This window comes from Asterias amurensis, chromosome 5 (genome assembly GCF_032118995.1).
Source record: "Asterias amurensis chromosome 5, ASM3211899v1".
Lineage (NCBI taxonomy): Eukaryota > Metazoa > Echinodermata > Asteroidea > Forcipulatida > Asteriidae > Asterias > Asterias amurensis.
In genome coordinates this window covers 24,572,450-24,590,543 of record NC_092652.1, presented here as the reverse complement: position 1 = coordinate 24,590,543, position 18,094 = coordinate 24,572,450, and the positions used below count along the sequence as shown (strand labels likewise).

Genomic DNA, 18,094 nt, shown 5'->3' with positions numbered 1-18,094 from the left:
GAAAACAACAAACATCGTAGAAACCCTAATTACATCTGTCAAAATGTTGTAACGGTTTGAAAAACACCAATGGATCGAATTCTTACACAATGTGGATGTCGCTACTGATTTTCAACAAAACCATTGCAACAAAACTGTGACACAAAAACATTTGGACACAACACCATTGTGAAACAAAAACACAATGTAGTCCAGGATTACATGTGTATTTATACCCCCCCCCCCCCCCCACCATTTCAATTAATATTGTATAACGCAAAAACAGTAATGCCCTATTATTATTTTGTTTAAACAATTATTCAGTTTCTTCATGTATGACCTTTGTGCAATCTGTGTTTTTTTTTCTTCTTCTTGGGCTGAATAGGTAGGATTATCCAGTGTCCCCTTTCATCTGTAACCCAAACCAAGAGAAGGCCTACAACAATTGGAGCAGATACGAAAAAATAGACAATCCAGAAGCCTCGACAATAAAAGCATCGATCTCCCTTGGGTTTGGATTAGGCCTATAAGGGCTTAATTCTTGTGACAAAACATTTCGCTAATTGTTCTTATTTTGAAGCATACTGAAGGCTACCAAGCATCACCTCACCCATCACAGAAGAAGGCATCTAGAATTAAATCACGCATCTAGAATTAAATCACGCATTCCAACATGTCTTCGCCACAACTTAGGCTCTTCATGTCAGATTTTTGTCAGATAATGTGAACACAATATTTTCATCAAAATTAATTGCAAATTTATTTTGATCTATAGGTTATTATTACACCCCACCGAGATTATGTCTGTGATTTTTTTCCACAGAGCTCGGGAGAGTACTGAGTATTTCAGTGAACACACATCGGTGAGTAAAACCAAACCTGATATTCTTTTAGGCCTCAATCTACAAAAAGTACAACTGTACTGTATTTATTACATCCATCGTCGTAAATACCATCATTGCCTAATTTTATAATAACAACAATGTGTGCAGACAACTGTCAAAAAATGAGGAACATCATTTCTTTCAACAGAGGGTCATCGGCCAAAGCATGGAGTGAGGTTTCTGTACACGGTATTTCTCTATCCCTCCAAAAATAATAGTATGGAAATCGGGAGATTGCGTAACAGCGAAAGTTCGGTCTGGTGGAGTTGCTGAATGTCTAATTTGCATACGGGTATAAAATAGACTGTCGCCGTTTGACAGGCAGCATTTAGCAACCTGTTCCATCCAACACCAGTCACACTTCACGTCTAGCGTTGGATAAGACAAAGCAATTGAAAAAGCCCGCGAACAAACCATAACATCACTCTTGTTTGCTTCGCCATCTTTCTCCTGAAAACACACACGTGAACCACCTGGAAATCTCTCCTCCTCACTAGAAGAGCCTTGCAGAGCCCTTGGTTCACGACAGGACTGAGATATGAGTGATCCGATCTTGCAATTTCAGGCCATGAATCCACAAATGGTGAGGCTAAGATGATTTGTAGCAAAGTGTACTAAATTGGTCTTGCCAAAGATTATTGTCTTGCCTTGGGCCTTTAAAGGGAATGTTTAGTACGGCGATCTAAAAACGATCAAAATCTAAACTCGGGCGTAAACAAACTAATCTTGTGAGATCTAGGCCCGCTCTGTAATGCTTTTCTATTCCCAGGTTCCTGTAAATAATTTTTTTTTTTTATATTACCCGGCCCTACATTGTTTTTGTTTGATATTTTCTCCACATATAGAATTGTGCACATGGTTACTTTAAGGTAGGCCTGCTTTCCATTAAACCCCACCAATTCAGTATGGCGGCATGTTAATCTTTAGAGAACCAGCAGCAATCGTGAAAATTCGTCGACTGAATAGTCTTCATTCTAGAGGGCGCTAAAACAGTCCACCGTCCGTTAAATAACAGTTCTATTCCTTGGCAAGCACGTGCTATCATTGAGTACACAATAACGTACGCTCTTGGGACGCATTGCATGCAATGTACACTATACATAACAAGAACTCATTGCACACGTGGGCATCGGAGTCGGACCATCATCACTCACGTCTCGTCATATCAATGATATTATCATTGTTATTCAGTACAAAACAGCCTCAGAACGATGTCGTGATAGCATTATGTGTGTTTTTCGTCAAATCGTCTCTTGAATAAGTAATTGCCTCACTTTTAGACCGTGAAAGGTAAATCGATCATTGTGAACATAATATATTTTTTTTCCAGACGCATAACGGAGGTGGGTTGTACACCGAAGGGCGAACCCCTAGTCGCACTGAGAAGAAGGTTCGTTTTGAGGCAGCCCCTGGTTCACGAGGGGGTAGCGGTGGTGGCCTGACGTTCACTAACACCAATCTTCAAGCCACGACTTCCGCCGGTACAGGAGTTACGTGCAGCACCATCGATAACACTCCTTTTACGAGCTCGATCGGGGCTTCACCATCCGCAGCTGTGACCAATTTCAACAACAATTCGGAGCTTTTTCGTCAGATAAACGCCTTGCTGGAGAACTCACTGGATTTGAATAGCATCTGCATGAACCAGCAAAAGGCCGCTACTTGCCCAGGGGGCGTGTCTGGACTGTCGTCCCCAGGAGGCACTGGATTCGGTGGGCCTGGCCAGCCAGCAGGAGGCAACGGGAGTGTCAATCCCCTGCATGGACTCTTGCCTCCCCCGGGTCTACAACAACAAGCAGAAAGAAATGATCCTGGTGAGTCTCATCTTCATAAAGGCGAAAAATGGCATACTGGCCGAATAATAATATTATAATAATAATAAATAAAAACTTGTATTATTAAAATGCGCAATACATATCCACCCCGCTGGGTGTTGTTTTAGGCACATTAAAACCAAAAACAGAAGGAAAAAAGACAGACCTTGAAAACCTGTGTGACATAAGATAAGTTTTTACTTTTACTTAGAAGAGTGAATTTTGTGGTAGAAAATTAGAATTGGTCATTGGCATTTGTAAACAAAAAAATTTGTATCAAAAGTGCTCGCTAAGGGCCTACTATGCGAGTGTGACAGTGTGACAGTGAGTGTCCGCTTTCTTTAGTTGAAGCTTGGGTAGGACGTGGATGGAAAGATTTAAGTGGATCGCCAGCTGTTGACCTACTATATAATTATTTGCATATAATAAATAAGGTCATTTTGTTGCTATTGTGCTTTAAAATGCGTGCGTGGGGGGGGGTGTATATAGACTATGGAAGTGGTGTTGATGATCGAGGGAGCAGTAAGAGGAGGGGGGAAAGGGGGAGGAGCAGTTAGGATAGATTTCTTTTATGAATTTTTGTGTGATAAAGTGGATGTCGATCGATTTTGTTTACTGAACATCAGATTGGCCATTACATTAGCCAAGTGTTTTCTTTCGCTGTCTTACACCTCTGTGGACCCCGGTTCACATCCCACCTCAGACTAGAGTTTTGTATGGGGATTGGGTACTGATTGTTAGGCTTGTCCCTGTTCGGTCAGGGCTATTTATTTCCCACAGCTAAAACTGAACATTTCTTTTTGTTTTCTATCCATCCTGTTATTGGAGCTAATGTGCTGTAGGGTGTGCAAAATAAATAAACAAAATGCAAAATGCAGTGATTAAAATGAATACACCAGTTTATTTTATATATTTTTTTTTGATATAATCTAGAAAATTACTGATGCTTTTATTTAAGCTGCAACTCAGTAATATTCACAACATTTTTTTGTTGTGCAAGGAAGACATCAGGCTTGTTTTTCATCTTTCAGAGGTCAAGCTTTTTCTCATTTCTCTAAGAGGGTACTTCTAAAGTCTATATATGGGAAACTTTTGAAGGGGCACCAAGCAAGGCCAGAACCCAGGGGCGATAGAGCCCATAGAGTAGAGGCCATGGCATGAAAGGACTCGAGTAATTCCTGGCCTGAGACATGAGTAGACCTAATGAAGACGAACATGATTTTTCACATGTCTCAATTAGAAAATGACTGATTAGTGATTGACAAGTCATTTTTTTCAACAGAATCCTTGCCTTAAACTTACTAGAATTTAGTTTTTAAGTCCTTCCAATATCCAAGTTGTTGCATATTTAACTCAGTACCAGACTTCTATGTGCTGTTTTGAAATGCACACTCGGCCTTTTAGCGGTTGCAAGGTTAATTCTCTTCACTGATAAACCGTAGAGCTACTCTATGGATAAATCTAGTATGGGGAATATAAATCACAGCATGCATTAGTGGCCCAGTCATTTTGTGGGTTCACACATTAAATAGGTAGATCTTTTAACAATGCCTTTTATGCAAGGTTTGATCAGAGCAGACATAACAGTGATAGAAGATTGAGTGTGTGTATAGTGCTGCTTGATGAATAGTGGGTTTAACTATGAATGGTTGAGGACGTCTTTTTAGGTACTTCTGAGAAAGGACCATTGGGAATAATAACACCAATTTGGCACAAAATTTCAATCATAATGAAATTAATGAAACTTCTGAAGGCTGATAGATTCTATACAGCAATATTTTGAGAATGTGAAAGAATTTCAGAATTGTCACTGCAATAATATAGTTATAATATGGCCCGATTTTGCAATCCTAGCAGAGTCTTGGAGAAATAGAATTAGCTGGTGCAAACTGCTTTAACCTAAAGGACCTATGGTATAAATGCAAACCGTAAATTCAGGCTGGGACCTATGGTATAAATGCAAACCGTAAATTCAGGCTGTGGAAATTCATTCTTGTCATAAACCTGTCCCATTAAAAAACAAAAATATGAAATTTGCTGAGTGAGAAAATTAGGAATTTGTTTGGGCATGTCCTTAAAAGTTCACACAATCCCTTTTAACATGGTGATAAAAATCACAAGTTAATCTTGTTGAGTTGTTTACGCCTTCTTGGCATCCAAAAAGTATTAAATTCTTAATCCGTTTATTAGCAGCTTAGCAGTGAGCACCGAAGTGTTAAATTCTGGTTTTTGTGTGAGTGGTTTTAAAAATTTGCCAGCAGCACTGTAATTCTTTTGCATTTCCTCTCACTGTAGGCCCCATACTATTGTAGCTTTATTGAAGTTTTTCAGTCACAACTCCAAACTGAAACACAATTGACTAAAAGGTAAACCCTGGTCGAAGGAAGTACGGTCAGATAATGAATCCGGAGGGCACCCAGTTCTTGTTCACTTCCCAGCTTAGCCTGCTGAGTGTATCCCGTCACCAGGTTTTGGAGAAGAAAAAAAAGCTCAGATTTTCTTTGAAGTTGGTATAAAAGTCCCTGGGGTATATTTATTTTGTGCTTGTAAATTGGAGGGTAATCTTCTAAACTGCAACAGTCAAACTTTTGAGGTTGTTGAAATGGATGTGCCTGCTGGTGTGAAAGGTGAAGGGGATGTGATGTTTGAGGGGGGGGGGGGTACTGCATTTGCCAAGGCAAAACATTAATAGGTTAGCTGTAAAGGACAGATTTATGAATTGCAGTTTTTAAGGGTACTAAGTAATTTCAGCACAGGTGTACCATTGTTGTCCTAATATAAAAAAAAAACAATAAAAAAACATTTATCTGACAGAAATGCTATTAAATTGTCTCCATAATAACGTTTACAGCCTGACAGGCGATTTTCAGCCATCTGCTTTGAATTCTGAATGACACTTCCATTGGTGTAGTTTAAAAAACTTATTTTTTTAAATGGATAAAAGTGAAGAGTTACACATTTTGGGTGATGAACTTAGTTGCCCAAAGTAAATTTCCGATGCGCTGCCTTGCCGAAAAGATTAATTAGCTTGAATTTGTTTAAATTGTTTTCAGACATGATACTACTATTGGAATATTGAATGCCACTCTCATTGATGCCATTTAAAAACTTATCCTTTTGAATTGATAAAAGTGAAGATTTTTACGTGTTTGGGTTTTTGTTTGTGGTACTTAGTTCCCAAATTAAGTCCTACAATAATTTTCCTCAATGCAAGTTTTGCCCTCAGTGTCTGCTGCACAGCTGCAACGGTGAATTAGCTTGAATTTGTTGTTAAAAATTGTTTCATATAGTACCAGTTCATTTCTAATAAGGCAAAAAAGACAGTTGGCGTCAGCAGTATCTTTTCAGTTTTATAGACAGAAATGGAAAGCAACCATGCATGACATTTATGCAAGTATTTATGAGTTCTATCACAGTGTCTGGAGACAGTGTTCTATTTATTAGGAAAATAAACTTTTATTGGGGTTGTTTTGCTCTTTTTTTATGGCACTTGGAATCTCATGCTTTTCTGCCTGCAAACCAACTAAATTTCGTAAAAATGATACATTTCTGAGTTGTCATCACTTTAGTTCTTTTGGGTTGAACAAATAAGTATTTACCATAGTGGGACTTGAACCTGTGACCTCTGGATTATCGTGCCGATGTCGACATTCTACAAACTGAGCTGACTGATGGCAACACGTTGTATCGGAGGTTGCAGATTCAAGTTTTGCTTTAAATGGTCAATATTTTCATTGTTCAACCCAAATTTGTTTAGAAATTTACCCAGTAAGTTTCCATTGTGGTTTAATAATTGATATTTAAAAAAATATATTGAAAACCAGTTTTAGTCCTTGTGAATTTGAAAAAACAAGTTGTCTGCTGCTGTTACATTTTTTCCATTTTTTTTTTTCATTCTCACCAACAGGTAATGTACTAAACTTCTTGCTGCCAAAAACGCCAACCAAGCCCTTGTCTGGTTTCCCCAGCGAGATGACCACTCAGAATTTTGGACCCGTCTCCCCGATATCGCCAAACAGCCTGCCTCTCTCTCCGTCCGGCTTCCCGCCATTTCTTGCAAATGCCGTCAAGTCACCGCTGTCCTCTCCGACCTGGAGCAGCTACTCGCTCTGCAGCAACCCCAAGGATGCGCTCACCCTCTCCAATATAGACAAATACCTGAGCGGTGCCTTGCAGCAGCAGCAGCATCATCAAATGATGATGCAGCAACAGCATCAGCAAATGCAGATGCAAATGCACCACAACCTGCAGTCGAGCCCCGTCCCGAGCTTGACCTCACCGGAGATAAACCGTACAGGGGGATACCGCAACTTTGGCGGGAGCGTAAGCAGTCCTGGGTCATCCGATTCGTCCAGTATCTGGGAGCATGTCTTTTCGCCGATTGACGGGCCAGGTAGTCACACTCGAAGCTCAAGTCCGACGGACTCGGACACCAGTGGAATAAGCTCGACATCGGCGAGCTCTGGTGAACCCCTGGCTGAGGGACTCTCAGAAATGATGGTAAGAATGTTTTTATTTCATTTTCTGAAATGAATTTCGAAAAAAACCCAATTTATTGCAAAGCCTCAAAATTCTATCATTGGTGGGACTGCTTTATGTGTCTCTCTCACCGTTCTTTCTTTCTTTTTTCTTTTTTTACTTCTTCTTTAGGTTTTTTTAGATCAAAATTACATGCTTGTTTTTTAGGTCATTACCAAACCATGTCATTACCTTGAACATGATTGTTCTGAAGAACATTAGGCCAACGCCTTGACAAAGACCAAGTTTTGGAAATTGGTCATCAGTTGATGATGTATTTCCACATTTAGGGCCTATTGGAATGAGTCCAAGAAGTTGGTATCAGTTTTGTCTTATTGACAATGCAATAAAGCGGGCTAATTCTTGTTGCTAGATACTAATGCCTTTTTCCTGCCAGTTGGAAGTAGCTGATAGTTGGTTGTAAATCAGTGGTTAAAAAATTCATACAGATACACTCCTTTAGCATTACAGAAACATTTCAAGAACCGAGTTTGTGAAATTAAAGAACAAATATACAAACAAGTTCATCAAAATGGGTGGTTAGACTGGCTCTGGCAATAAAATGCTTATATTGAAAAATTTCATCCAAAATTTTAACAATTCCATTAGGAAATATTGATAGGAATTTTGTAACATTAGATTTCAGTCATTGCAGTGGCCTACGAAGCAATGACCTGTGGATGTAGAGACCTGGGGAGCATTGACCTGTGACACGCTGACTTATAAATGGACCTTTCTCACGGTGCAGCCATCTTCATTTTCCCCCATTGATAACAATGTAACCAAACCGAGGCTAGGGAAGAACAAAATAGTCTGGTGCCTATTCACATTCATTATTGTTATTCCAGGCCTGATATTTCACGGTGGCCAACGAAGGCGATTGCCTCGGTGCCCCCTGGTCATTGCCTTGGTGCCCTTCAAATGCTTTAGTAGAAATTTACAATTTTCTCATAGGGTGCCCTTTACCAAAGAGAAAATGCCTTGGTGCCCTTGCCCTTTTAAAAATGAAGCATACAGGCCTGTTATTCGATACAAGGACTGTGACCAAGATGAAAAAGGTTTGAAGTGACAGGGGATATTGTCTCAGGCATCAAGCCTTTTGGCAAATAAAAGGCCTAATAACTGTAGAATATTATTAGTAGGGCATCTAGACTAAAACTCATTCATTTCGTTGACTGAAGTAAAGACAAAAATTCATTTAGAGACCCATTCATTTCTGTAAAATTTCACCATTCTCAGACATGACTAATAATTTTGAGTTTCTCATTCAATTCCCTCTTGTAAACCCCCCCCCCCCAAAAAAAAATGAAACAGAAATTATTTTGTTTTGTTTTGTTTTGGAAATTACGTGCAGTAAGTTAACGTGGAAAACATTTGAAAATGTCAATTGCTCAATTCGGGACATGACCTTTTTTTGTTGAGTGGATGTTTGTTAAAGATACTCCAGCTATTTGTGGCCGCTTTGGGCATTTTGGTTCAAACTGTTTCTTGCTGTTATTGTCTGTACAGGGTTAAAGAAGCACACTAATTGCAAACTAAATGGTTGACTGCTTTGACTGATTACATAGGGCTTCCATACTAAATCATAGAGAGTTGTTCGTTTTCGACGATGTATGGTTCTGTGACGAACAATTTGTAGTTTTCAGCCAAACGTTATCGTTTTAGCACAACGCAGAATCATCTCAAGTACTGTCATAGAAACTTAAAGGGCCGACCATCCTCAAAGCCCTGTAGGTTTGTAAGTCTGCAAATAGGGTTCAAGACACACCCCTTACAGAAATGCCCTTGCCACACCCCCTGATAGTGCCCCAAAATGAATTGAAACCCTCAATGTGTATGGGTCAGGGATTCTTTGGTAAAATAAACAACTGGGTGTGATCCAAGTTTAATGAGTTAATGTTGAAAGACAATTGTCACATTAGTTATTTATCCAATTATTGCAATTCATATTCTCTGTCTGCAATCCATTTGATGTGCTGGCAGTCTGCACTTTGTACATTAAATCATTCAACACGGTTAATAATCTTCGCCTTTGTAAAATATTAACAAATTGTTGCAAAATTCTAGACAAATCCTTGGAATGGTGCAAAAAAACTTGTTACCAACTTTTCAAAGTATTGGAGGGTAAACATGAATGTCTGGAACATTACAGAATTGGTTTTTGCTCACAAAACAGTTTGTGGCAGTGTAAGCATTTTATGTAATCCACCATATACATAAACTGACAAACCTGAAGAAGTTTTAGATCGATCGCCATCTGGGTCACGAGAGAATAGTGAAAAACCGATTACAAATTTTGCATTGCATCAATGCCAAAATATAAATGAATAAAACGCTCACTGAGCGATAAACTCCAAACGCAAAGTTAGATTATTTATTTCTCATCAAATATGACATTTCAGACAGAAATATTTCAAGGGATGTTTTCTACTATCATCATCATTAGACCATGTAAGTTTTAATAAATCTGTGATCTTCACGATTTTTGTTTCTTACCAATTCTGTAACGTTCCTTTAAACAAAAAAGCAGGTACAAGAATATTTTGGCCGATCAACAAAAAAGTAGTCAATTTTTTTTTTTAATGTTAATTTCACAAAAATCATCAAGATAATAAAACATTGATAATGATGCTCCAAAGTGCACATGAGGGCATTTAAAACCAGACAAAAACCAAGTACAAAACATTCTGCAGAAGTCATTTTAATTTAGAATCACTTGGCAAAAATTCAAAAATTTGGATCAACTTTCCTGACATTGTGAAATCTTGTGATGTCGCAACCATAACTAATTGGTAAATTAACCTGCATGCAAACGCAGAGGGAAAAATTCCCCTAGTGCCAGTTTCTCATTGACTATTAACTAGCTTTAAAGCCACTCAACATAATTTTTAATAGAATTGTTCATAATAAATTGAACTTAAATTATCTGGCACATAGAAATTTAATTATGCGCATAAAATAAAAACGAAAATCAATAACAAAAGCAGCTGTTTTCTATTGATGTTAAAAATATATGTTTTTTTTCTTTTAACCATAAAGTATAATATTAAAGTTACTAGTTATGGTCAAACATTGGTTAACCCCACAATTTTGTACAAGGGTCATTTCTATCAGAAGCCTCCTTAAGCATCCTGCGAAATTATTTTTGTGTGGAATACCCCCATTGACAAGAAATATGTTAAAGTATTTCGAGAAAAAAAATGGAAAATCAAAAACATCAAGGTCAAGTTTTGGAGATTCAATTGGTTCATTATTTTATGAATGCAATTGGTTCCCATTGTCATAAACGGATTTGAAACTCTCGATGAAAATACTGTCACAGTAAACAGGATATTCGGCTAAGTTGTATAATATATCCTTCTTGATTATTTTGCATGTAAACCAGCAAAACATTGCCATTTGAAGTCAATCTATTAGCTTAATACCCTATATTTTAAAAAGAAGATTACAATGTTTTATATTATTGAGACCTCAAAATCAAAATTGACATTGAACGCTAATATATTGGAAGGTTCTTGAATAGATTAAGCTGGGCCATTTTGGAAATTTGTTCTTCTTTAGTCCAAAATATCTTACAAAGATGTTGTTATGGTCTGTGAATTATTCATACACATGAAGCTGTTTTTTTCGTTTTTTTTAAATAAAAATGTGAAGACAGGTTTTTTTCTCAATCAATTTTTGTCCTCTTGAAATACAAAAAATAAACATTTATTTTAATTCTGTCTGGATTTTTTAGTTAAACAGAATAGTAATAGGAAAATATTCCAGTGGCATTTCCCCCCAAAACTAATACAAATTTTCCTAAATGATACAACACGCATAATGTTCTACTGGATATAGACATCAACATGGTAATGATTCATCACATATTATCATTGTGATAAAACAAAAGCCTGATTTAAATCCAGGTAAGCAATAAAATTCATGAATGTTTCTAATTCACAAACAAGAAATATGGATTCCCCCAAAACCATGGGACTCCCCTGTCTATGTTCATGTCATCGTGGTGTCGGCTTTTCATAAAATATGCTCGCCCCACTCGAACACTACATGAATGTGACATTTTCAGGAATGCTTTAAACGTAAGACAGCAGGTTGACATAAAAAGAGTACTCAGGTATTCTGAATGCCAATCTGTGCGACAGCCATCCCAGACGCATTAACAACATACTTGGGACGTCTGCACATATTAACACCCCACTCGCCATGCCGGGGTATTCTAATACAGCTCGTGGGTTAGTGCAGCCGTTGCCGCGGCATGCATCGCACGTCTTGAGTGCCAGAGAAGCCAAATGGTACACAGCACCCCCTGTAGGGTAGCTGCGTCAGGTTTGACCAGACAACGGAAATTTCATACACGTATCGATAATGAATACCGCTTACATATCACTGCTGAAATCACTGAGGTGACTAAAACACAGACATCAAGATTGAATACGATAATCGATTAAATATTGATATTTTGTCAATAATGCTTAGCCTCTGAATTTTATTGTAGTGATTTTCTTGTACTATTGGTAATTACTCAAAATAATTTTGAGCACAAAAACTTACTTGGTAATGAGCAATGGAGAGCTTGTTAGTATAAAACATTGTTTTTTGAGAAATAATTTCTCACTCAAATAATTAAAGACTTCGGCAAACCTTTTCTTAGGCATCTTAAAGCATCTTAAAGCACACAAGTTTGTGCAACAAGGGTGTTTTTTTCTTTCATTATTCTCTTGCAACTTCGATGACCAATTGAGTCAAAATTTTCACAGATTTGTTATTTTATGTTTTGTTGGGATGCACCAAGTGAGAATACTTGTCTTTGACAATTACCAAAGGTGTCCGCGTGCCTTTAATGCCCATGATGTAAGTTGTGCTGAACCATACCCAGTGACATTATCAGGTACATAATCACATCTGTGAAAGTGTTATGTGTCAAGTGCAAATATTTTAAATATCATGTGAAAGGTAAAAATAGATCATATTGGCCGGACATATTACATGCCAAATGAATTGGATCATTTTGCAAGGTTAGATTTTTTTTTGCAATTTTGTTCATAAGAGATGTCAATTTTTTTTTTATTATAATTAATAATTTTGTTGATGTAGCAATGCTGGAAATTTGTCCCAGGATATAAAACCTAACTAGGCAAAATGTGAAAATTGCAGCACATTAAAAAAACGAAAAGTGGACAACTTTCAACACAATGATGTTGATATTATTTATGCTCACTACATGTACAGTGTAGGAGGCCTACAGTATGTGTGATAATCACGATATAAAAATAGCCACATCTGTGGAAATGTCAGCTGATGGCTTCCCCATTGGAATAAAAATAGTGACAATCAGGGAAAATTAATTGATTTAAATGGTATTCAAGTTCTACACAACCAACTGTTGCTAGTTATTGTAGTGAGAATTAACTCAAATAAATTGAAAAACAATTAAAGATGGGGTAAATGAGCAGCTCAATTAAGAGTCTTTGTCATATGAATTGACATGCATTTCAAGTAACTTTTTGGTCAACTCAACCTTTGGCTGAAAATCTCAAGAATGTTGATATAAAAATAGCTGAAAGAGTTAGTTACAATTCTTCATGGTAAGGCAAAGATTTATTTTGAAATGCTGATTAGGCAAAATTATTTAAAGAAAAATACAATAAAAGTCACCTGTGAAAGTTTCCGCTAAATACATTGTGTATTTACTGAGAAAAAGTGAGAAATAGTGCAAAAATTGCAAAGTGCTTTCACTGTATATTAATCCAGAATGCAGAATCAATCTATGTTTAGCGAGATGACAGGGGACCCGTACAAACCGCATCTCTGGCCACGTCAGCAATCTTGAACGGACAACAACTCTCAGAAAACTGAGAAATGATTCATGCCATTGTTTCTCAAATTCAAATGTTGTTGGGTGAAAAATTATCCAAACCATACTTCAAAGGAAATCTTTTCTCAAAACAACAGCTGCTTCTCTTTTTAAAGTAGCTTTCATGATCAGCAATATCACAAGAGCGTTTAATAATCGCGTGAAAGCAAATACTGCGACAAACATCTAGCGACTTGTTTACAAGTCTAAGGTAGTAGTGTGGGGTCACAACACTTAAATAAAAGTACCCAGATAGCATCATGTTTGCCCTCTTGAATTAGGATAGTTTGTATGACCAATAAATGTAACAATACAAAGGTATTTTCAGTTACCTGAGTTTGTTGAAGTGGCACTCAAATCGTCTAAAGAATATATTCAGGCAATCATCTTAGAAACGAGGAAGTTATGTCCAAGCATATATAATAAACACTCAATGAAGTAATACTGTAAACAGAAGACACAAGTCTAGTTTTTATCTGAATATACAAAGTATCTATCTCAACAAGCCCTAAAGAATATATTCAGGCAATCATCTTAAAAACGAGGAAGTTATGTCCAAGCATATATAATAAACACTCAATGAAGTAATACTGTAAACAGAAGACACAAGTCTAGTTTTTATCTGAATATACAAAGTATCTATCTCAACAAGCCCTTTAAGAAGTATTTGTATCAAAAAGGTCAAGTCGCAATCCATTGATAGAATATTACATTAGCTAGTTTTTTTTATTGGTTTTTTCTTTTTGTAAATCAAATCATTTTAAATCTTACCTGAGCAGGTATTTATTTTAAACATTATACTTCATCATTATATTTTAGACTGAATCATTTCACTAAATACTGCCATTTGACATGGAGTCTTGTGGAAAGAAATTGCAAAATGTTATCATTCCTAAAGTCAAAAACCAAATAACTTTGTTCATTCTCTGGAGGAATTCTTATGACACTAAACAAATATTTAAACCACAAACTGTGTTCGATTGAGTGTGAGTTATATAAGGATTAATGGATTGACACAGACATGTACTTGGTTCTTCAATTGTGATAGAGTGAGGAAGTATCTAGATATAAATATCATTGACAGTTTTGAAAGGTACTCGCCTCAAGTGGCATTAAAACCTGGCCAAAATATACTTTTTACTTTTTAAACAAAAAAGACTACAAGCAATTAAAGCCATTGGACACTTTCGGTAAACAGTATTGTCCAAAGGCCCACACTTCGTGTATCACAACTTATATATAAAATAACAAACCTGTGAAAATTTAGGCTCAATCGGTCACCGGAGTCGGGAGAAAATAACGGAAAAACCCGCCCTTGTTTCCGCACGTTTTGCCGTGTCATGACATGTGTTTAAAATAAATCCGTAATTCTCGATATCGAGAATTGATATTGTTTAAATGTTTTCTCAAAAAGTAAAGCATTTCGTAGAATAATATTTCAAGAGAAGTCTTTCACCGTTACCTTCTGTAAACCCTTTAAGTTATTTGTAAATCTGTGAACGTTTAATTTTTTTTCCGTTCCGAAAGTGTCCAATAGCTTTAAACGTTGGATGAGATGTGTTGTAATGCCAAATTGCAAACAAATTGCCATTGATGAGGGTTTATGCAATTAGTAATGTCTGATAGATGTGATGTGTGGTCCATCTGTGTAATTGATGATGTCATTGCTAAAAGCATCCAACCTGCTTATTTTTGGACTGTGGCTTTGAACAATGTGGCCTCTTTTTAAATATAGTTGAAGATATTGTACAGGATTGTGTTTGGATGAAAAATATTGTTAAATTTTAGTCCTAAAAGCTTACCGATTATGAAGTTTATATTGGATCAATTCTTTACTGTGAAATATTTTCCTATGAAAAGATTTCAGATTAAAGGAAATTGTACCTGGAAAGACCTTTTAAATAAACTACCATTCCAACAGCTGCTTTTGGTTGTCATAATAAACCTGTATGACTGAAAATTGTGCTTGATTTGACTATTTTCAGCCTGACTCACATAGTAGATTTGTAAGCCCAAATTTTCACAGGTTTGTTTTTTCAAGGTTTATCATCAAAATATGAACACTGTCTGCTTGACTAACCCTGTAATCTACCTTTTAAAATGAATAATAACTATGTGATGTGTGGTATTCGCACATGTTTATTTTGTTTTATTCACCTTGTATCATCTTTAATGTTACAAGAAACAGATGGAACAGCTGCTTGAAATATCTGGCAACATTTTCTTAACTTAATCCTTCTGAACTAAAGCCTACCTGTACACTGTAAAAAACAGCAATGTCATGACACAAAGCCGAGAGAAGTTGTTCTCTTTATTTGCACTGTATGATGTGATGTGATGGAAGATTTCGAAATGTCACTGCTGCTTCGGAATAAGTCCATCATCTTGAATGCCTTCAGCTTGAATCAGAAAAAATAACAATGTGCAATCCTGGGACATTAATAAATTAGTGCGCCGTTCTAGGGTTGTTATGGCAGAGTGGTTTAAAGCAGTGGACACTATTGGTAATTTTCAAAGACCAGTCCAGTCTTCTCACTTGGTGTATCTCAACATATATTACATAAAATTACAAACCTGTGAAAGTTTCAGCTCAATCGATCATCAAAGTTGCGAGATAATAATGAAAGAAAAAACACCCTTGTCACACAAAGTTGTGTGCTTTCTGATGCTTGATTTCGAGACCTCAAGTTCTAAATCTGAGGTATCAAAATCAAATTTGTGGAAAATTACTTCTTTCTCGAAAACTAGGTTACTTCAGAGGTAGCCGTTTCTCACAATGTTTTATACTATCAACAGCTCCCCATTACTCGTTACCAAGTAAGGTTTTATGCTAAAAATGATTTTGAGTAATTAGCAATAGTGTCCTCTGCCTTCAACAAAGAGAAACAAACTAAATTTATGGGGGTTATTTAATTCATCTGATTGTGGGTTCGAATCCCGATCAGGACCGACACTTGTGGCCTTGAGCAAGCTGCTTTACTATATATATAACTGTATCTCCTCACTAAGGGGTATAAATGGGGGCCTGCGAGGGTAGAGGTTGATATTGTTTGAAACAGGGCTTTATACTTCCCCGGGAGCTGAGAACAGGATTATATTGACCCAATGACGAGGGCACTAATGTAAAGCGTAATGATGCATTATTGTACAATGGGCTATATTAAGAACTAGTTATTATTATTTTAAAATGACTTTGCAGCCAGTCATTTTGGCCAGCTGCCACATTTTTCTTCCTGTTTACATAATTGTTTATACTGTAATTAAAGCGCATTGAGGCTTGCATAAGTGGCTCTATAAATCCAATGTTGTTGTTATTGTTATTGTACAATCTGTAACAGAAGTGAATGACAGCGGACTAGCTTTCTTAAGATATCGATTTTGTTTGTATGAAGGGGGGGGGGAGGTGTCGAGATAAGTTATCCTTGAGGAATTACACAGTGGGTGATGTACTATATAATCCGTTCATTATGGGTTGTAATCAACGAGCTGCATCCGCCTAGCTCTTGAAGTAAGTTACAAATGATTTCTTAAACCAAAGGCTTATTCACTTTTCTGTAACAACAACTAGAATGACATTTTAGTTTTCTTCAGAAAATGTTTTCAAGATTGTCTGTTTTTTTTCTTCTCCTTTTTCCAGGGTAACCTCAGTATGGGTCTTCCTTACCACGCCCAGCCGAACAGAACTACAATGTCACCATTCCAGAAGCCTTCAATGGGTTGCAACCTTCCTCCTCACGATGATCACTGCTTCATACCACCCCACGGTGTACCCATGGTACCCCAGCACCCACTGGGCGACCAGAGATGGCCCGGCGTGGATTCGCTCCTGAGCACCCTGGCCAGTGATCCATGTAGCATTGAAAGACTAGCAAGACTCAACAGACAGGCAGCGTGTAAGTATCAATCTTAGACTACTGGGCCCAATTTCATAAAGCCTGTAAGCACTGAAAATATTGCTTAAAGCGATGGACACTATTGGTAATTGTCAAAGACCAGTCTTCTCACTTGGTGTATCTCAACATATACATAAAATAACCAACCTAAGAAAATTTGAGCTCAATCGATTGTCGAAGTTGCGAGATAATAATGAAGGAAAAACACCCTTGTCACACGAAGTTGTGTGCTTTCATATGCTAGATTTCGAGACCTCAAATTCTAAACTTGAGGTCTCGAAATCAAATCGTGGAAAATTACTTCTTTCTCGAAAACTATGTCACTTCAGAGGGAGCCGTTTCTCACAATGTTTTATACCATCAACCTCTCCCCATAACTCGTTACCAAGTAAGGTTTTATGTTAATAATTATTTTGAGTATAATTACCAATAGTGTCCACTGCCTTTAACAGGAACAGGTAACCTGGTGCCTCACTCAAAGCCACAGTAAAAATAATCTGTGAAAGTTTCAGCTGGACACAGTGTCTACTTGCTGAGAAAACAGCCAAAAACTTTCCTCTATTTTCACACTAAGCGTCAAACCCATCCACGTTAAGCGAGGAGGCACCAGCTACCAACCACATCTTTGGCCACATCTTTCGAGAATGGACACCTATCCTGAGAAATGATTCAAGCATGAAACGCTTTTCAGATTCAGATGGGTTTTTTTTTTCGGGTGAAAAATTATTTGAATCTTACAACTTCGTAAAGGGAATCCTTTATCAAAAAAATAGTTTATACTCATCAGCAGCTGCCGTGCTCCTCACCAAGTTAGTTTTTGTTGTGATATTAAGTTTTGTAACAATAACCAAACCATGACCTCACCTTTAATTAACAGGGTCCCTATCCGAATTACTCTGCTTTCATGTTTTTTTTCCCTCAAATATTTCCCATTAAAACCATAGTCCAGCTGTTTATTGATTTTTCTTCAATTTACCTTAATAGCCAATCTGTTTACTGTTTAGACTTGCAAATAGGCGTTGTCATTTGGTAGACTGTTTAATGAATTAATTTATTTGTCATGTCACAAAACTTGATCAAGAAATAATACCATGGCTGGGTAAATTTTAAGTAATTTTGGGTTGAACAAAAGACAATTTTGGATTAATA

The 18,094-nt window shown here is 37.0% G+C and overlaps 1 protein-coding gene across 2 annotated transcripts in view; it reads left to right on the top strand.

The window, feature by feature from the left end:
- The first annotated feature begins 1,192 nt into the window (after nucleotides 1-1,192).
- The window catches only part of LOC139937864 (cytoplasmic polyadenylation element-binding protein 1-like), a 46,499-nt gene continuing 29,597 nt past the window's right edge, over nucleotides 1,193-18,094 (top strand). For both annotated transcript variants that reach the window (XM_071933224.1, XM_071933223.1), the window contains exons 1-4: nucleotides 1,193-1,446; nucleotides 2,194-2,677; nucleotides 6,585-7,177; nucleotides 16,690-16,945. In XM_071933224.1, the coding sequence (XP_071789325.1) occupies nucleotides 1,402-1,446; nucleotides 2,194-2,677; nucleotides 6,585-7,177; nucleotides 16,690-16,945 (1,378 nt within the window). In that variant the 5' untranslated portion in view covers nucleotides 1,193-1,401. The remainder of the gene's footprint in view (nucleotides 1,447-2,193; nucleotides 2,678-6,584; nucleotides 7,178-16,689; nucleotides 16,946-18,094) is intronic.